This window comes from Oncorhynchus keta, chromosome 29 (assembly GCF_023373465.1).
Source record: "Oncorhynchus keta strain PuntledgeMale-10-30-2019 chromosome 29, Oket_V2, whole genome shotgun sequence".
Taxonomy (NCBI): domain Eukaryota; kingdom Metazoa; phylum Chordata; class Actinopteri; order Salmoniformes; family Salmonidae; genus Oncorhynchus; species Oncorhynchus keta.
Genome location: NC_068449.1, coordinates 36,232,017 through 36,253,618, shown reverse-complemented (window position 1 = coordinate 36,253,618; position 21,602 = coordinate 36,232,017). Strand labels below are relative to the sequence as shown.

The 21,602-nt window shown below is 46.1% G+C and overlaps 1 protein-coding gene and 1 long non-coding RNA gene across 3 annotated transcripts in view; both read right to left on the bottom strand.

Moving 5' to 3' along the window:
* Positions 1-10,747, bottom strand: part of slc25a21 (solute carrier family 25 member 21) — an 86,662-nt gene extending 75,915 nt beyond the window's left edge. Inside the window, exons 1-2 of the mRNA XM_052485223.1 lie at positions 10,741-10,747; positions 10,407-10,563 (exon numbers count right to left, since the gene is read on the bottom strand). Of these exons, the coding sequence (XP_052341183.1) occupies positions 10,407-10,563; positions 10,741-10,747 (164 nt within the window). The remainder of the gene's footprint in view (positions 1-10,406; positions 10,564-10,740) is intronic.
* A 723-nt stretch (positions 10,748-11,470) lies between these two features.
* On the bottom strand, positions 11,471-13,540 carry LOC127913423 (uncharacterized). Of its 2 annotated transcripts, XR_008085532.1 has the most exons (4): positions 13,269-13,540; positions 12,368-13,227; positions 11,783-11,864; positions 11,471-11,704 (listed from the first exon to the last, which is right to left on the bottom strand). It is a non-coding gene; the product is annotated as an uncharacterized LOC127913423 (long non-coding RNA). The 2 variants fall into 2 exon arrangements; XR_008085533.1 differs by lacking the exons at positions 11,471-11,704; positions 11,783-11,864 and adding an exon at positions 11,954-12,174.
* Between the last annotated feature and the right edge of the window lie 8,062 nt (positions 13,541-21,602).

Genomic DNA, 21,602 nt, shown 5'->3' with positions numbered 1-21,602 from the left:
GCCTGTTGTTTGAGCACTGTGTCAAGGACTCCTCCAGGAGGGCAGCAGGGTTCACACAGCAGTCGGGGGTGAGAGGGGGAGGAGAGGAGAGAATAAGCCCCAGGCTGTGTCTATATACGTGCGGGCACACACACACACACACACACACACACACACACACACACACACACACACACACACACACACACACACACACACACACACACACACACACACACACACACACACACACGTTACTTACAGGACAGGACGTCATCTGTCAAAGGCCCTCGTCAAAGATTGTTATCCACTAGCCTTCAAGCAGAGACATACTTTCATCCATGCTGGGATCAAATGGAGGCTGTGTTGTCATGGATACTGTCGCAAGGGGTAACCCCAGGTTTTTCTAATCAGGGACCAGAGTTGTGTCTCTGCTGGACTGGTGGGTGAGTGAGTGTGATTGTGTGTGTTACTCATGGTGAGTGTGGCATAACTATCCAGACTCTTAAGAATCTAAGAAAGGTATACTTAGAGGGTTTTTACAGATACAACTGGGAGTGGGAGGAGCTGAAAACTGTTAGTCAAACCCCAGAGGGAGGAGCCAATCCATACTTATGTCACAGGGAGAGGGGTATATATTTTTTTCTTTAACCTTCATTTAACTAGGCAAGTCAGTTAAGAACAAATTCTTATTTACAATGACGGCCTAGTGGGTTAACTGCCTTGTTCAGGGGCAGAACGACAGATTATTACCTTGTCAGTTCAGGGATTTGATCTAGCAACCTTTTGGTTACTGGCTCAATGCTCTAACCACTAGGCTACCTGCCACCCCTGTATATAAGGACAGGGAGAGGGGTATATAAGGACATGGTCTAGATTAGATACACTTTATTGTTCCCGAGAGGGAACTTCTTTTATTGGAAGAGTTGGGATGTTGGCTACATAGTAGGGTACTGTGTGGATTAGAGAGAGGGGGTATTGAGTATCATGGGGATTGATAACGAGGAAGTGAGGGTTGTGTGTAGAAAAAGGAGAGTGTGTCGTGAGACCTACAGTACCAGTCAAAAGTTTGGACACACCTACTCATTCAAATGTTTTTCTTTATCTTTACAATTTTCTACATTGTAGAATAAATAGTCAAAACTATAAAATAATGCATATGGAATCATGTAGTAACAGAAAAAGTGCCAAACAAATCAAAATATATTTTATATTTGAGATTCTTCAGAGTATGCCTTTGCCTTGATGACAGCTTCACGAGGAAGTCACAGGTGTGCCTTGTTAAAGGTTCATTTGTGGAATTTCTTTCCTTCTTAATGCGTTTGAGCCAATCAGTTGTGTTGTGACAAGGTAGGGGTGTATACAGAAGATAGCCCTATTTGGTAAAAGACCAAGTCCATATTATGGCAAGAACAGATCAAATAAACAAAGAGAAACAACAGTCCATCATTACTTTAAAACATGAAGGTCAGTCAATACAGAACATTTCAAGAAACTTTGAAAGTTTCTTCAAGTGGAGTCGCAAGAACCATCAATCGTTATGGTGAAACTGTCTCTCATGAGGACCGCCACAGGAAAGGAAGACCCAGAGTTACTTCTGCTGCAGAGGACACATTTATTAGAGTTACCAGCCTCAGAAAATGCTGCCCAAATAAATGCTTCACAGAGTTCAAGTAACAGACACATCTCAACATCAACTGTTCAGAGGAGACTGTGTGAATCAGGCCTTCATGGTCGAATTGCTGCAAAGAATCCTTTACACCAGTAAGAAGAAGAGACTTGCTTGTGCCAAGAAAGACGAGTAATGGACATTAGACCGGTGTAAAACTGTCCTTCAGTCTGATGAGTCAAAACTTGAGATGTTTGGTTCCAACCGTTGTGTCTTTGTGAGACACAGAGTAGGTGAACGGATGATTTCATGTGTGGTTCCCACCGTGAAGCATGGAGGAGGAGGTGTGATGGTGTGGGGGTGCTTTGCTGGTGACACTGTCAGTGATTTATTTAGAATTCAAGTTACACTTAACCAGCATGGCTTCTGCAGCAATATGCCATCACATCTGGTTTGCGTTTAGTGGGACTATCATTTGTTTTTCAACAGGACATTGACCCAACACACCTCCAGGCTGTGTAAGGGCTATTTGACCAAGAAGGAGAGGGATGGAGTGCTGCATCAGATGACCTGGCCTCCACAACCACCCGACCTCAACCCAATTGAGATGGTTTGAGATGAGTCGGACTGCAGAGTGAAGAACAAGTGCTCAGCATATGTGGGAACTCAATCAAGACTGTTGGAAAAGCATTACAGGTGAAGCTGGTTGAGTGAATGCCAAGCCTGTGCAAAGCTGTCATCAAGGCATAGGGTGGCTACTATATATATTTGATTTGTTTTACACCTTTTTGGTTACTACATGATTCCATATGTGTTATTTGATAGTTTTATGTCTTCACTATTATTCTACGATGTAGAAAATAGTAAAAATAAAGCAAGACCCTTGAATGAGTAGGTGTCCAAACTTTTGACTGGTAGTGTATATGTAGAGGGTGGGGCTTATAATGCAACAGGATCCTAACATGAAGGGAGCTGTTGGCTCTTTAGTCCTCTCTAATGTGTTTGTGCGAGTGTGTACATACATGCGTGTCTCTCTCCCTCTGTGTGTATGTGTTTAGTCCTCTCTAATGAGGGAGTAGCGGCCCAGGGTCCCAGCGTTGGGCCGGCCAGCCTAGGGACCTGCCTGATCAGAGTCAGATGGCCCAGCCCCGGAGCAAACTGCCCCCCACCGCCCCCTGCCCAGAGCGCCGCCCGACACCCTTTGTTACCTCCAAGTGAGCTGAGACCAGCCCATGAACCATGTAACTAGGTGCTTTCCAGGTTAATGGGGGGCTGTAACGGCACAACCACGCAGCCCCACTGTCTCTGTGGAGCATGCACATACACACGAACAGGCCGACAACAGCCACATTCCTCGTTCTACGGACACTGAGTTCTGGGGGAGTGGCGGGAGGGTTAGGGACAGGGGTAATCAACAATTTACTATCTGTGCAACTGCAACACTCACTCAGATGTCACCATAGATGGTAATTACTGGAAGTGAGTAATACTAGGGTCAGAGCTAGAGAGAGCTGAGAGAGAAAGAGCTGAGAGAGAAAGAGAGAGCTGAGAGAGAAAGAAGAAAGAGAGAGAGAAAGAGCTGAGGGAGAGCTGAGAGAGAGCTGAGAAAGAGAGAGCTGAGAGAGAGAAAGCTGAGAGAAAGAGCTGAGAGAGCTGAGGGAGAAAAAGAGCTGAGAGAGGTAGATGAGAGAAAGAGCTGAGAAAAAGCAGAGAGAGCTGAGCAAGAAGGAGAGAGAGCGAGAGAGACAGAGACAGAAAGAAAGGGTGATGTAAGATAGATGTGGTTGTTACTGGAGGTAAGTAACTGGGGTCTGATCTGATTGTGTGTGTGTGTGTGTGTGTGTGTAACAGGGGTCAGAACTAGGGCTGGCCAGTAAAACCCCCAGGGAGTCCAACCAAAACAACACAGGACACAGGCAGCAGCATCTGCTAACAGCCAGCCTGGAGTTCCACAACACATTGCTCTCACATCTCTTATCTTTCTTTATCGAAGGGAAAATAAATGGATCAAAAATAAATACATGATTTTGACTGAGTGATCACTACTTAAAGCTCATTGCTCAAATCCTGTTGAATGGGAAAGGCTTGTCTACGGGAGACAGAAAGGGCTATTATTTGAGTCACTGTGTATGTTAAAAGATATATGGTCATATACCAGTTAGTATTTGTGTCAACATAAGAGTTTTCATTATTCAATCCTAAAATGATAATTAATCAAATATCTGACATTTAGGGAAAAGGGCTCCACTTGGGACGCAAACTAGTCTCAACTTTGCTACTGCTCAAGACCCCCCCCCCCCTTCATTCTCCCTCTGCTTTCAAACTAGATGGGAGTGGGCCCTCATTTTGGGGGAGTGGGCCCTCATTTTGGGAAAATGAGTAAACATGAATTCTCAGGTACACTACATATTTTGTCAGGTTTCCCCCTTCAGAAGAGAAAGTCCATTAAAAATCCCTTTGATTTTTCATGTTTGGCGGCTCGGTGGAAAAAAACTTAATTTACTCCAGTCGCCTGAAGTCCAATTTGGGCCAGTGGACATTAAAGACAGGAGCAGGAGCTAACCAGCCAGGCCCTAATAAGACCCATGCCTGGCCTGGCTGAGAAAGAGAGCAAGAAAGAAAATAGAGAGAGCTGAGAGAAAATAGAGAGACCTGAGAGAGAGAGAGAATAGAGAGAGCTGAGAGTGAGTTGAGAGAGAGCGAGCTGAGAGAGAAAATAGAGAGCTGATAGAGAGCGAGCTAAGAGAGAGCGAGCTGAGAGAGAGAGCTGAGAGTGTGAGCGAGCTGACGAGATAGAGAGAGAAAGCGAGAGAGAAAGAGACCGACCCAGTGAAGGTGTGTGTGTCTGAAGGCCTCATCAGCTACCAGTCAGCCTGGCCAGCTCCAAGCCTCCCGCCTGCTAATACATTTCAGCTCCGGCTTCTCGGTCCCAATTAGCTAGCTAGTGTGTGTACATTCTGCTGTGTGTATAATCTAATGTGTAGATGTTCTGAATGAGTGTGTAAAACAGAGAGGGAAAGAGAGAAACCGAGAGAGTGCGAGTGTGTAAGCATGTGTGTGTGTGGGGTGTGTGTGTGTGTGTGTGTGGGGGGGGTGTAGCTTGTCCTTCAGCAGTCAGAAAGCTCCTGAAGTTTAAAGAGGCAGATTCAATAAACCTTCCATATTTCTGGCCTTGGCTCTTGAGTTCCAGTTCCAAAATAGAAATACATTGTCTGTTTATCCCATCTATTAAAGAAGACCGCATTCAGAGACCTCTGGAATAAGGACATCAAGTGCAATGTCCTGAAGACTAAAAGGAAAATCCCTTTGAGAACAAGACAAACACATAGATGGATCCCCAAAGAGCTACTGGTTGATGGGGCAGGCAGACACACACACACACACACACACACACACACACACACACACACACACACACACACACACACATGGGCCAGGCAGAGACGCGGGGACACACAGGCACAAAACAGATCAATAACATCTCAATAAAGCTGTGGGTTTTTACTGGTGTTTTTACCACTCTTTAAAGAAGGGCATTACAAAGAAAATAGCTCGTGCACTTTTAACCCTGACCCCTGTGTGTGAGGACAGACAGGCTGTGGTCAGCCCTTACCTGTAATAAAACCCTCTATACCTTCTACACAGGGCTGTAAATCACACAACAGGCCCCGAGAGGATCAGATATCTACTAATACAACACTGCCCGGCCAGTCTCCGTGTGTCTCTGAGGTGTTTGTGTGTCTGAGTGTCTTGCTCCAGCAACCTTCTCCTTTTATCCCTCCTGCCTTTCCACTCCTCCTCGCTCTTCTCTTCTGGTCGTGGGCCTCCATTCCACCTTCACTTTTTAAAAAGGCAAGCCTTCGAAAGTCTATTTACCAAGAAACTACTGCTGTAAATGACAGAGAAGCAGCAGAATTTATAGAGGGCGGGTGGAGGGGAGGGTTTCGGAGGGCAGCAGCAGAGGGGACGGGTGGAGGGGAAGGCGGTGGGGTGTGGAGGTGGAGGAGAGAAAAGGGCAGAGGGAAGGGTGGAGGGGTAGGGCAGGGGGGTTGAGGCCTTGCCAGCGGTCTTGCTGGGCCTGTGAAAGACTATAAAGCTTAAGTAGCAGCCCACGACCTGTTTATGGATGGATGGCTGTGTGAGGGTCCTGATCACCCTCCTACCTCTCTACCCTCACAGCACTGCCACCATTACATGAGAGGGAGGGGGAGGCAGGAAAGAAAGAGAGAGAGGGAGGGAGAAAGAGAGAGAGCGAGAGAGAGAGGGAGGGAGAAAGAGAGAGAGCGAGAGAGAGGGAGGGAGAAAGAGAGAGAGAGGGAGGGAAAGAGAGTGAGAGAGAGAGAGGGAGGGAGAAAGAGAGAGAAAGAGAGAGAGAGGGAGGGAGAAAAGAGAGAGAGAGAGGGAGAAAGAGAGAGAGAGAGAGAGAGAGAGAGAGAGAGAGGGAGGGAGAGAGAGAGAGAGAGAGAGGGAGGGAGAAAGAGAGAGAGAGAGAGGGAGGGAGAAAGAGAGAGAGCGAGAGAGGGAGGGAGAAAGAGAGAGGGAGAGAGAGAGAGAGAGAGGGAGGGAGAAGAGAGAGAGAGAGAGAGCGAGAGAGAGAGAGAGAGAGAGAGAGAGAAAGAGAGAGAGAGAGAGAGGGAGGGAGAGAGAGAGAGAGAGAGAGAGAGAGAGAGAGAGAGGGAGAGAGAGAGAGAGAGAGAGAGAGAGAGAGAGAGGGAGGGAGAAAGAGAGAGGGAGAAAGAGAGAGAGAGAGGGAGGGAGAAAGAGAGAGAGCGAGAGAGGGAGGGAGAAAGAGAGAGAGCGAGAGAATGAAAACATAAAAAACAACAACCCCAAAACTCTGCACTCAGATTTATTTTCTCTGTCTGGTTCTTTTTCAGCAGCAACCCAGAGGCCATGAAAAAAAGGATGGGATCAAATTAAATAACGAGGTAAAAAATTTAAGTGATTTGCAAAACATAAAAACGTATTACTTAAACATTGTGGGGTGGAATGGGTAAATGATGCATTTCATTTTCCACAAAATGGTTTAGGGCTTTGGCATGGGATGCTGCACCACTGGTAGAATACAGTGCTGGCCAGATCCAGCCCCACTGAGCTAAGCAGCGGGGGAAAAGCCCTGGTATGAGAAACACTCCAGAATATAGGCCCAACCCACTGGGCGCAGACATCAGTTCAACATCTAGTTTTTATTGACATTTGGTTGAGTTGTCAACTAATGTGAATTCAACAAAAAAACGTCACCCTGTCATCAAATCAAATCAAATCGTATTGGTCACATACACATGGTTAGCAGATGTTAATGCGAGTGTAGCGAAACGCTTGTGCTTCTAGTTGACAGTGCTGTAATATCTAACAAGTATTCTAACAATTCCCCAACAACTACCTAATACACACAAATCTAAAGGGATTCTTCAAATATATGAATGAGCGATGGCCGAGCAGCATAGGCAAGATTCAATAGATGGTATAGAGTACAGTATATAAATATGAGATGAGTAAAAGTAAGATATGTAAACATTATTAAAGTGCCGTTATTCAAAGTGGCACTGTATAAAGTGACTAGTGATCCATTTATTAAAGTGGCCAGTGATTGGGCCTCAGTGTAGGTAGCAGCCTCTCTGATTTATTGATTGCTGTTTAACAGTCTGATGGCCTTGAGATAGACGCTGTTTTTCAGTCTCTTGGTCCCAGCTTTGATGCACCTGTACTGACCTCGCTTTCTGGATGATAGCGGGGTGAACAGGCAGTGGCTCGGGTGGTTGTTGTCCTTGATGATCTTTTTGGCCTTCCTGTGACATCGGGTGCTGTAGGTGTCCTGGAGGGCAGGTAGTTTGCCCCCGGTGATGCGTTGTGCAGACCGCACCATCCTCTGGAGAGCCTTGCGGTTGCGGGCAGTGCAGTTGCCGTACCAGGCGGTGATACAGCCCGACAGGAGGCTCTCGATTGTGCATCTGTAAAAGTTTGTTAGGGTTTTGGGTGACAAGCCAAATTTCTTCAGCCTCCTGAGGTTGAAGAGGTGCTGTTGCGCCTTCTTCACCACACTGTCTGTGTAGGTGGACCATTTCAGTTTGTCTGTGATGGGTACGCCCAGAAACTTAAAACTTTCAACCTTCTCCACCACTGTCCGTTCGATGTGGAGAGGGGGGTGCTCCCTATGCTGATTCCTGAAGTCCCCGTTCATCTTTTTTGTTTTGTTGACGTTGAGTGAGACGTTATTTTCCTGGCACCACACTCCCAGGGCCCTCACCATCTCCCTGTAGGCTTGTCATTGTTGGTAATCAGGCCTACTACTGTTGTGTTGTCTGCAAACTTGATGATTTAGTTGGAGGCGTGCTTGGCCACGCAGTTGTTGGTGAACAGGGAGTACAGGAGGGTCTGAGCAGACACCCTTGTGGGGCCCCAGTGTTGAGGATCAGCGGAGTGGAGATGTTGTTCCCTACCTTCGCCACCTGGGGGCGGCCCGTCAGAAAGTCCAGTAGCCAGTTGCACTGTGCAGGGTTGAGACCCAGGGCCTGCAGCTTGATAATGAGCCTGGAGGGTACTATGGTGTTAAATGCTGAGCTGTAGTCAATGAACAGCATTCTTACATAGGTATTCCTCTTGTCCAGATAGGATAGGGCAGTGTGCAGTGTGATGGCGATTGTGTCGTCTGTGGATCTATTTGGGGTGGTAAGCAAATTGAAGTGGGTCTAGGTTAATAGGTAAGGTTGAGGTGATTTGATCCTTAACTTCATATGGCTGCAGGGGCAGTATAGAGTAGCGTGGATGAAAGCTGCCCAGAGGTACCCAGAGTAAGCGGCCTGCTCCTCAGTCCCAGTTGCTAATTAATATATGCATAGTATTATTAGTATTGGATATAAAACACTCTGAAGTTTATAAAACTGTTTGAATGATGTCTGTGAGTATAACAAAACTCAAATGGCAGGCAAAAACCTGAGAAGAAATCCAAACAGGAAGTGAGAAATCTGAGGTTGGTTGATTTACAACCCAGCCCCTATTGAATTCACAGTGGGATATGGATGAAGTTGCACTTCCTAGGGCTTCCACTAGATGTCAACCGTCTTTAGAAACTTGAATGAGGCTTCTACTGTGTTGTGGGGCTGAATGGGAGCTGAATGAGCCAGGTGTCTGGCAGAGAGCCAAGGGCTGGTCACTCGCAATTCACATGATAGTGACCTGCGTTCCATGGCTTCTCTACAGACAAAGGAATTCTCAGGTTGGAACGTTATTGAAGATTTATGATAAAAAAGATTGATTCTATACTTAGTTTGAAATGTTTCTAAGACCTGTAATATAACTTTGTGAAGTTTTTGTCCGATGTTATGCTGGACCTGCACGAGCGTTTGGACTTGTATACCTAAGCCCTAACAAAAGTAGCTACTTGGACATAAATAATGGACATTATCGAACAAATCAAGCATTTATTGTGGAACTGTGATTCCTGGGAGTGCATTCTGATGAAGATCATCAAAGGTAAGGGAATATTTATAAAGTCATTTCTGATTTCTGTTGACTCCAACATGGCGGATAATCTTCTTTTTTTCTGAGCGCCGTCTAAGATTATTGCATGGTTTTCTTTTTCCGTAGTTTAAAAAAATCAGACACAGCAGTTGCAGTAAGGAGAGGTATATCTATAATTCCATGTGTATAACTTGTATTTTCATCTACATTTATGATGAGTATGTCTGTTGAATTTATGTGGCTATGCAAAATCACTGGATGTTTTTGGAACTAGTGAATGTAACGCACCATTGTAAACTCAGACTTTTTGATATAAATATGAACTTTATCAAACAAAACATACATGTATTGTGTAACATGAAGTCCTATAAGTGTCATCTGATGAAGATCATCAACGGTTAGTGATTCATTTGATCTCTATTTGTGCTTTTTGTGACTCTCTTTGGCTGGAAAAATGGCTGTGTTTTTCTGTGAGTTGGTGGTGACCTAACATAATCGGTTGTGGTGCTTTCGCCGTAAAGCCTATTTGAAATCGGACACTGTGGTGGGATTAACAACAAGATTACCTTTAAAACGGTATAAAATACATGTATGTTTGAGGAATTTTAATTATGTTGTTTTGAATTTGGCGCCCTGCACTTTCACTGGCTGTTGTCATGTCGATCCCGTTAACGGGATTGCAGCCATTAACTAGTCTCTCAAAGCACTTCATGGTGACAGGAGTGAGTGCTACGGGGCGGTAGGGATTTATCTTTGCCTTCTTGGGTACAGGAACAATGGTAGTCATCTTGAAGTATGTGGGGACAACAGACTGGGATAGTGAGTGATTGAATATGTCCGTAAACACACCAGCCAGCTGGTCTGCGCATCCTCTGAGGACGTGGCTAGGGATGCTGTCTGGGCCAGCAGCCTTGCGAGGGTTAACACGTTTAAATGTTTTACTCACGTCGGCCACGGAGAAGGGGAGCGCAGTCTTTGTTAGTGAGCCGCGATGGTGGCACTGTATTATCCTCAAAGCGGGCAAAGAATGTGTTTAGTTTGTCTGGAAGCGTGACGTCGGTGTCCGTGACGTGACTTTTCTTTCTATAGTGATTTCCTGTAGACCCTGCCACGTCCGTCTCGTGTCTGAGCCATTGAATTGCGACTCCACCTTGTCCCTGTACTGGGATTTCGCTTGTTTGATTGCCTTGCTGAAGGAATAACTACACTGTAAATTACACGGTAATTTAGCCATATATCCAGAACTCTTTCCATGGGTTAATGCGGTGGATCGCGCTTTCAGTTTTGTGCGAATGCTGCCATCCAGCCATTGGATTTAGGTTAAAAGTGTGTGTGTGTGTTTTATAGGGCGACGTACCTGGTCTTCACCACATCTAGAGGGTGCATCAACAGAATCTCCACCAGACCTGAAGAGAAACGAAAGTAGAACTCATCACAATATTGCTCTCCATTTACACGAATGTGCACACTGTCAACCTGACAGTGATTTGTTTGGCAAACCGAGGGCTTCTTTGCTGGCGAACATCGTAAAAAGTAAGAGACACAATGATGAACCAAACTACGAACGGCAACCGATTTCTGTCACATTTTTCACTTCATCATTACCCAGTCAGCCAGCCAACCACCCAATAATCATTGGTACCACCCCACAGACCAAACACAGTGGGTTAGAGACACATGAATCATCACACCACTCATATCTTTTACCGCCAGACGGTCATGGGTGTGGTAAGCCTTCTCGGTAGTGACGAGGAAGGCAGCGGTGCCTGGTGAGTTGGTACCCCCCCACACAGGCGCTAAGGGACTATAATCCTATTGTGATTGTGATAGTACCAGGCTAGTGACGATGGGCTCAAGTCACCAAACATCCGTGGGTTGTTGGATCATTAATGTAGAGCCTGTTGATCAGTAAGGGCCTCGTGGTCCCAGTCCAACACACATACTTATCTCAGCACCCAGAGCCAAATGGTAATATTCTGTCTGTGAACGAGACACACACAGTATAACGAAGTACATCTGTGTTTAAAAAAACAAAAAAACAACCCATTGCACTCCAACACTGGAGACATTCCACCTCAATCAGCCATTATAAAGTCAGATTCGTCGTTCTCACTGCATTTCTCGCTCTTAAGTCTGCTATTGTGTTGAATGGTTTCCCCTCGCAGATTCCCTCGGTGTGTACACAGCTGCTCTGCAACACGGCTTCATTCTAATTAAGCTCCATTAAATATATTGTCTATAAACAACAGAGTGTCTCCTTGGGGTTTTTCCAGGAAGCCAATTATCACGAGAGAGAAATACCACAGAGAGAGAACATCTTAATATGGGCACTAGCTATGCGTTGGTAGAACTGTCTGGGGAGGTCAGAGCCTCCCGTCGTTGATATGAATTCAAACTGGAAAAAAATGTCATTATCGGTTACTACCGTAAACATTTGACCTTAATAATCCTCTAGTCACATGAATGGATCTTACCCTCAGTCCCAGACATTTTGCTAAAGATTGCTGTTACTATGAGCCACTGGATCTCCTCTCCTCCAGGTAACCCGATGACGTGACGCTCAAACACTCCAAACCCCAACCTGTCTGTCTGCACACGAAGCCTTTTCAAAACCCAACCTGTCTGTCTGCACACGAAGCCTTTTCAAACCCCAACCTGTCTGTCTGTCTGCACACGAAGCCTTTTCAAAACCCAACCTGTCTGTCTGCACACAAAGCCTTTTCAAACCCCAACCTGTCTGTCTGTCTGTCTGCACACGAAGCCTTTTCAAAACCCAACCTGTCTGTCTGCACACTAAGCCTTTTCAAACCCCAACCTGTGTCTGCACACTAAGCCTTTTCAAACCCCAATCTGTCTGTCTGCACACTAAGCCTTTTCAAACCCCAATCTGTCTGTCTGCCTGCACACTAAGCCTTTTCAAACCCCAATCTGTCTGTCTGTCTGCACACTAAGCCTTTTCAAACCCCAATCTGTCTGACTGTCTGCACACTAAGCCTTTTCAAAACCCAACCTGTCTGTCTGCACACGAAGCCTTTTCAAACCCCAACCTGTCTGTCTGTCTGCGCACGAAGCCTTTTCAAAACCCAACCTGTCTGTCTGCACACTAAGCCTTTTCAAACCCCAACCTGTCTGTCTGCACACTAAGCCTTTTCAAACCCCAATCTGTCTGTCTGCACACTAAGCCTTTTCAAACCCCAATCTGTCTGTCTGCCTGCACACTAAGCCTTTTCAAACCCAAACCTGTCTGTCTGTCTGCACACGAAGCCTTTTCAAAACCCAACCTGTCTGTCTGCACACTAAGCCTTTTCAACCCCCAACCTGTGTCTGCACACTAAGCCTTTTCAAACCCCAACCTGTCTGTCTGCCTGCAAACTAAGCCTTTTCAAACCCCAATCTGTCTGTTTGCCTGCACACTAAGCCTTTTCAAACCCCAATCTGTCTGTCTGTCTGCACACTAAGCCTTTTCAAACCCCAATCTGTCTGACTGTCTGCACACTAAGCCTTTTCAAAACCCAACCTGTCTGTCTGCACACGAAGCCTTTTCAAACCCCAACCTGTCTGTCTGTCTGCGCACGAAGCCTTTTCAAAACCCAACCTGTCTGTCTGCACACTAAGCCTTTTCAAACCCCAACCTGTCTGCCTGCACACTAAGCCTTTTCAAATCCCAATCTGTCTGTCTGCACACTAAGCCTTTTCAAACCCCAATCTGTCTGTCTGCCTGCACACTAAGCCTTTTCAAACCCAAACCTGTATGTCTGTCTGCACACTAAGCCTTTTCAATCCCCAACCTGTCTGTCTGCACACTAAGCCTTTTCAAACCCAAACCTGTCTGTCTGCACACTAAGCCTTTTCAAACCCAAACCTGTCTGTCTGCACACTAAGCCTTTTCAACCCCAAACCTGTCTGTCTGCACACTAAGCCTTTTCAATCCCCAACCTGTCTGTCTGCACACTAAGCCTTTTCAAACCCAAACCTGTATGTCTGCCTGCACACTAAGCCTTTTCAAACCCAAACCTGTCTGTCTGCCTGCACACTAAGCCTTTTCAAACCCAAACCTGTCTGTCTGCCTGCACACTAAGCCTTTTCAAACCCCAACCTGTCTGTCTGCCTGCACACTAAGCCTTTTCAAACCCCAACCTGTCTGTCTGCCTGCACACTAAGCCTTTTCAAACCCCAACCTGTCTGTCTGCCTGCACACTAAGCCTTTTCAAACCCAAACCTGTCTGTCTGCCTGCACACTAAGCCTTTTCAAACCCCAACCTGTCTGTCTGCCTGCACACTAAGCCTTTTCAAACCCCAACCTGTCTGTCTGCCTGCACACTAAGCCTTTTCAAACCCCAACCTGTCTGTCTGCCTGCACACTAAGCCTTTTCAAACAGAGGACTGCTGGGAATGAACAAGACGTTCTTCTATTCCTACACACACACACACACACACACACACACACACACACACACACAGCATTAGGATCCATATTAGAGGAAACCAAACAGAGAAATGAAGGAACAAAACAACAACGCAATAGGTTCCTCCATGTCTCCACACACCCGGTCCGAACAAGTCCACGCCTAGACTGCATCCCAAATGCCACCCTATTCCCTACCGAGTGCACTATTTTGATCAGAGCCCAAGGGAATAAGGTGCCATTTGGAACGCATCCCAAGTCAGACACACAACAACACTAGGAGAAGGTTTATCGTTAATTCATCATTGACTGCCCGCGTAGCTCAGGGGGACTGGAGCAGACTGGAGATCACATTCTCATGGACTAAGCTAAGGCATGTTTTCTCTCTCATAGTTTCAGTTCTGGAAAATAGAGAAAACAGAGCTGAGCGAGAGAGACAGAGACAGAGGGACACAGGGAGAAGTAGTGTTCCTATATGCATGAGGCCAACAACGGTCTCAGAGTGAAGGCCTCCACTAAACTTGTATGTTTCCAAAGGAAGCAGATTCAAATAGATTTTGGCCTTTGATATGGTCTTACTTACGGTGCCATTTCTCTGGGACAGCAACAGCAGTGAGTTACTGGCCATATCATTTAGGACATCAGCCATTCATGGTCAATGGTTACGGCACATTGACTCCCAAGAGAAGACTCTAATTGCTACAGAGACGCATCGCAGAGTAGGCCTGACTACTATAAACTGTAGGCTGTCTATCTGATGTGGGTTAGCTGTGTGTAGTGATCGGACTACTCAGCTCGATGCGACGACCTGAGACGCAAGGTGATAACCGGGACAAAAAAAGACCGACAATGAGCCTGACAGAACGCTAACAACTCCAACCTCAACCAAACGAGATCCTATGTAGAACTCGTCTGGTTACCAGTCTGGTGAGAGTTCATTCCACTCCTTGCCACTCCTGTCCAACTAAACACAACACAGAGCACAAGGGAGTGGCATGTTAGCTGAACAAACTGGTGCCCGGACTACAGTAGAACATTCCTTGAGCACCACCTCAACACTACATACCAGCACTGATCAGTCCGTGTTTAGTTTCATTTCCTCCTGCGGTTGTTCCTCTCCACGGCTGATGAGTGTGAGGGTGGTGTGAACGTGGAGGGAACAACGGTAGAAGTTTGTGTAGGGTACTCTGGAGTGTGTGAGGGGTCTCGGTGCTGATGCTGGCCCGATGAAACAGTAGCACGTGCTGACAGCTGAAAGGAAACCCCCATGACGCACTGGTGCCGTGTGGAGCAGGAGGGCCTTCACTCGTCTTCTTCAGAGAGTTTGGTTGAATTGTGGGAAGAGCAACAACAGGGACAGACTGATGATAGCAGGCAGCTATGTGTCGAATGAGGAGCTGAAACAACAACTGGACGTTAAGGTTTTCCTGTGTGGTGCTGGCAATGCCAGGGCTGCAGGTTCAATTCCCCCAGCGATCACATACACATACTAAAATGTACGCACATACTGTAGATGAGGAGAACTTGTCCCTTTGGATAAAAGCATGATATTGTCTTGGGTTGGCATGTCTCCTCATCTTTCTGTGAGAACAGCAGAGAGCTCCTACCGCTGGCGTAGAATAGTTGTACTGAAATAACACCACAGTGACCTGCCATCTGGTTGGGTTTTCTAGCTCTGTTCTGAAATGTTGGTGGATCCCATTATTTACCATTTATTTTGTCTCCGGTGTCAAAATGGCACTGACAGGTCCTGTTAACCAGGGCTCCAGCGCCTGCACAAGCACCCCCCACCCCACCAGCTTTATTTTGATGTTTATGAACTTTCAGGAGAGGAAAAATATGTATTTTCCCCCTAACCCCTAAAACCTCAACCCAAACATTGAGTTTACAAATAGCATTTGAACAATTTCAGGACATAAACTGTTCTAAAAAGTTGACACGTACTGTACTACCTCGTTAGGACATTTGGGTGAATTGTTATGACATTGAGGTCCTGATAAGGTAGGAAAAAACATGTAGACGCACACACCGAGAGAGAGCGGCAGCTCTGCCTGGAACACAGCCACGTTACACAATCAGATACTGTATTGATACTCTACTTCACCAAAACCGGCTCTGTGTTAAATATCAGTGTTACTTGACCAAAAAAAAAAAAAAAAAACTTAGTGGCTATGATTTCAAAAAACGACAGATTTCACGGGGGAAAGAATTGTGCTTTTTTTGATCGCATGCCGATTTCTATCGCCAGCTGTTTCCATCGTGTGCCAGTGTTTAACACGCTTGGAATTTTGGCTACGGGCAGGACTCAGTAGTCAGAGGGACTCTGGATTGTAGGCCTGTGCTAAAGAACGGTCCAATAGAATAGAATAGATCGGCCTACTTTCAATAACCATAGGGTAGACCATAGAAATACATTATTAGAACGCATTCTATTTGTCCAGGGTAGAATACCAGGCTAGAGGCACCCACTGTGTCCTATAGCTTTAACAAGCACCGACACGGGCAGCCCAGCCCGTCGCTTCAACATTCCACCTGGTCTGATAACTTTTCTTGCAGGAAAAAAAAAAAGTTGATCATACATCACGCAGATGAGATACTGATCCGAGTTGGTTTTGGCTCAGGGAGCCACGCAGTTCGCTCCCACGCAGAAGTGAGAAAGGAAAACAGCGCTGTGCCAGGGAGCGATTGCTCAACGTGACCGCACAGGTGTCATCAATCACAGAGACGGACAGGAGTCACAATTCCAAGTAGCCAGAGAGAAAAGGTCACAGGAATTTGGAATTCCCCTGTGAAAGTGACACGCACTGTGTGCATTAGGCTCTACAAATACTTGATTCATTCCTAGATGATTCGGCTCTATTAATTTATTCGATATCATATTTGATACGGCCTTGCCTACGGTACCATTTCTCCGGGACAGCAACGGCCATATCATTTAGGACATCAGCCATTCATGGCCTACGGTTACGGCACATCGACTCCCAAGAGAAGACTCTAAATTGCTACAGAGACGCACTCCCAGGCCCTTTTTAGTTCAGCTCTCCGATACGATAATGCCCCGACGAACCCTTCAGTTGAACCCGTAGCTGACGGCTGAATGTGACTGTGTTTCACAACGCATCAGAGTTACAATGCAAAACAAACACAGTGCCAACACTCCTCCATTTGGAACAAAGCAGATAATCCATCAACACGCAGAGACGACATTCACGTTCCATTATTGTCAGGACGGAAAGAACCGGTTGAAGAGTGAAGTATGGATGCACCGGTCCCAGCCAGAACTGGACTACTGTTCCCGGGTTAGTCCCTGCAGTACCGTGGTACACTAAAGAATCAGGGGCACACGAAGGAGCAAGTTTCCAAGTACGTTTGACCCGCCAATGAAGAAAATGGAAGTATGTTTGTTGCGACAAACTTTTATAAACTTAACACATGATTTAACATGAATGTCTCAATGAATAAACGCAACGGACACTTCTATTCACAGCTACTTACAGTAGTACATACGTATATTTTGGTATGGGTGAATCGTTTGTAACAAGCCGGCTCAACACCTACACCGCATAGCCTCCAAGCACATACTGTACATTAGGCATGTAGATGAATGAGTCGGTCCGAATGGGAGATGGAGAATATAATTCAACGTAAAAAAATAAAACAATTTAGGGGACACCTAAATTCACACGCGACTGTATCGGGGCTGGACCAATAAACTACAACGCATTACTTATAGCAGCAGGCCAACACTTTAACGCTGAAATGGTGCCTTGAGAGAATCAACTCTGTTTTTACAGCAAACAGCAGACTCGCCCATTCGAATGTAATCCTATTAAAGTGAAATTGGGAATTTAAACCATTTTCAAACCAAAGTGGGCACAGACCAACCCATTAAACACATTCTATATCCCAAATGGCATCCTAATCCCTATATAGCGTACTACTTTTACATAGAATATTTAAAAAACAGGGCCCAATAGGGTTTGGCCAAAAAGTAGTGCACTACATAGTGAAGAGGGTGCCATTTGGGACGCGACAATAATCACCTCATTTGGGCTAGAGGGGAGGAGGAAATATGGCAGAAACATTGGACTTTCACGAGTAAAGTACACATACACTGGCGGATATTAAAATGCAATTAAAGGCTTTAAGCAGAGGAAAGAGAGTTAATTAATGCAAAAACAGGCGGCCATTAATATCAGTGATTTATGATTCCTCATTTCAGAGCTCCTCTCATGTCAGGGAGTCTAGGTATGCGTCCCAAGTGAACCTACCCTGAGAACAGAATGATAAAGCCAGCGTCCTATGTATCATTTATCATTCTGTTCCCAGAGTATTTGAGGAAGAGAGAGGAAATAAGAAGTAGAACCAGTTGGGGAAATAAACCTTCAACCCCCTTAAACAAATACGGACGTTAAGGTCCTGATTATGAAGGAATTTACATATATATAAAAAAAGAGAGTTTGTCTAATGGTTTATTCAGGACCATCTGGGAAAGGAAAGAGCTACAGCCCCAAAAACACCACACATACACAGAGAGAGAGAGAGAGAGCGCTATAATGAATAGGAGAGATATAGACAGAGAGAGAGGGGGGGGAGAGATGGAGAGAGAGAATCTGGCTCCCTGTAGAGGAAAGGCTGTGTAACCACTGCACAACAGCAGAACCTGAGACGGAGCTGCATTTCCTGACAAAATGTCACAAATACAAAACAATTAGAGAGTGTCATTCCTCCAAATTTGTGAAACCCTTATTCAAGGTTTCAAAGACCTGTCTGATGAGGATAGGCTACCCATTCTGTTGGGGGAGGACGCAGAGAGCTGTGGGTTGGCAGCGCACTACATTGCTGCCTGCCATAAGTTGAGGGACAGTGTCTGACAGACCAATCAACCTGCACATATCCTCTACTGTATACTTACTGTTATTGTTGAATGTAGGGTTATTTTGTCCCTTGGTTATTGTTGTTACTGTTGTCCCGTTGACAATTTTGATTCTTATTATTTTCATATTGTAAATATCCATAGTAGGTTTTGGCAACAAGTACATTGTTATGTCATGCCAATAAAGCAACTTGAATTGAGAGATGGAGAGAGAGAGACAGAGATGGAGAGAGAGAGACAGAGATGGAGAGAGAGAGACAGAGATGGAGAGCAGAGACAGACAGACAGACAGACAGACAGACAGACAGACAGAGAGAGAGAGAGGCAGAGAGAGAGAGAGAGACCGAGACAGAGACAGACAGAGAGAGAGACAGAGACAGAGAGAGAGACCGAGACAGAGACAGACAGAGAGAGAGACCGAGACAGAGACAGACAGAGAGAAAGAGAAGGAGAGAGACAGAGAGAGACAGAGAGAGAGACAGAGACAGACAGAGAGACAGAGAGAAGGAGAGAGACAGAGACAGAGAGAGACAGAGAGAGAGAGAGAGAGGCAGAGAGAGAGACAGAGAGAGACAGAGACAGACAGAGAAAGACAGAGACAGACAGAGAGAAAGAGACAGAGAGAGACATAGACAGAGAGAAAGAGAGAGACAGAGACAGAGAGAGACAGAGAGACAGAGAGAGACAGAGAGAAAGAGAAGGAGAGAGACAGAGACAGAGAGACATACTTTTATTGTTTATTTCACTTTTGTATATTATCTACCTCACTTGCTTTGGCAATGTTAACACGTTTCCCATGCCAATAAAGCCCCTTGAATTGAATTGAGAGAGAGAGAGACAGAGAGAGAGACAGAGAGAGATTGTAATTACAACGCATATTTATGCTGGTTTATTTTCCCTTTTGTACTTTAACCATTTGTACATTGTTATACTGTATATATACATAATACGATATTTGTAATGTCTTTATTCTTTTGGAACCTCTGCAATGTTTACTGTTAATTTTTAGTGTTGATTTCACTTTTGTATATCATCTACCTCACTTGCTTTGGCAATGTTAACATATGTTTCCTATGCCAATAAAGCCCCTTGAATTGAATTGAGAGTCAGTCAGAGAGACGGAGAGAGAGACAGAGGTAGAAACACATGGAGGAACACATGGAGGATACAGCTAAATGACTAAAATGCCCCCCAATCACACTTCCTGTCAGCGTAACATCTCTCCCAGTCACACACACACACACACACACACACACACACACACACACACACACAAGTCAACTCTCTGAACAGTCTCTAATTCTGCTCGAGAAAGCTCAAAGGGCGCTTACAAAAACAAGCGGGGCCTTCTCCAATGACAGCAGGGGATTTTATTGAGGGCCCCTGTCGAGAGCTGAACCTGCGCTGCATCTGCTCCTACACTGCGAACACACAGGCATTCCTGGTGCCTTGACGGGCCCTGACTACTCTGTGTGTGTGTGTGTGTGTGTGCGCGTGCGTGTGTGTGTGTGTGTGTGTGTGTGTGTGTGTGTGTGTGTGTGTGTGTGTGTGTGTGTGTGTGTGTGTGTGTGCGTGTGTGTGTGTTATTACTGCTGGCTGCTACTGGTTCTGCTACTTCATCTGTTATCACCTCTGTCAGTCTCTCTGTGGACTGGGAGTAGAGTGGTGTCAACTATCACTGGGAGGGAGGGAGGGAGGGAGGGAGGGGGAGGGAGGGAGGGAGGGAGGGGAGGAGGGAGAGAGAGAGAGAGAGAGAGGGAGTGAGGGAGGGAGGGTGAGGCAGAGCTTCTCTTGTTTCTCAGGTCAACGGCTATGAATCAGATGAGCTGAGAGGGAGGGAGGGGAGGTGGGAAGCAGGAGGAGGGACAATAAGACGGGAAGATGATTCATCCTCCCCCTCTCCGCTATCTGGGAAGCTCCTCTTCAATTCCTCGTTAACCAAGACAGAACCTAGCATCCCGTCCAAGAGACAGAGATTGGCCTCCTACTTCCATCTATCATGTCCAGTCGAGCACTATGCCAGTTACCAGTTAGGTGAAACACAAGACCAAACGGGTATGTGTATCAATCAAAACGGAAGTGTGCTACGAGTTTCTCACCGGCCCCTGGTAATTGAACCACGGAGAGAGACAGAATGTCAGGGAGGATGACAGGTAAGACCAGTCATGAATATGACGACAGATGAAAACGACCCGACAAAATGAGGAGTCTGACAGCTGGCGACACGTGGCGAACTGTCCCTGTCGCCGAGAGGTCTTGTGATCCTTACTGAGCGACACCGTGGCGAACTGTCCCTGTCGCCGAGAGGTCTTGTGATCCTTACTGAGCGGCACCGTGGCGAACTGTCCCTGTCGCCGAGAGGTCTTGTGATCCTTACTGAGCGACACCGTGGCGAACTGTCCCTGTCGCCGAGAGGTCTTGTGATCCTTACTGAGCGACACTTGCCACTGAGGCGCCACCGTCACCGAGGTGAGAGGACACACTGTCGCGGGGGTTAGATTGTCTCTGCCATTGGAGCGTACGCGGGATGGCCTAGCGTTAGGAGCTCGTCCATCAGGATGCAAATGAGGGCCGCCTCTGCCAACCGGCCCGCACGGAGGCGGGCGAGAAGAGCAGGAGAAAAGGCAGGATGATAACCTACATGCAAAACCCCTGTTGTAACTGATGTTTGACAGGAAGTCCTCTGTGCCCAACCCCCGGGCTTGTCCTATTCACCAGCACAACTTTTAAACAAATGACCTCCAACTATACCTGTCAGGATGCTTTATGATAAGTGAAATCCGCTGTTCCGTGTATTCTAACAAAGGGGGTTTCTAGAGAAAGAGAGAAAGGGGGGAGATGGAGGGAGGGAGTGATCCCCAGCACATTCACACTCACTCTCTCTCTCAGCAGGCCCGAGGCAATCTATCAACTCCTCCTTTCAAACTGCCATAAACGTCCTCGAAACATTCGTTTTCACTAACATTTTCTACTGTCTACAAAGCACACACACACACACACACACACACACACACACACACACACACACACACACACACACACACACAAGCTTTTGAACAATATTATATACCGGTATCCCACTGACACTAGACACTTTGACGAGACTAACTTACCAGTCTAAAAACAATTGAGCTGACATGGGCTAATTGAGTGACTGCTGATGCACAACATCATTTCACAAATGTCACCTTGTGTAATTCTACTATTCTAACTCTCAACAGTAAGTTGAGACTCTGACGGATTAAAGGGGGAAAAAAAACGTATTATTCTTT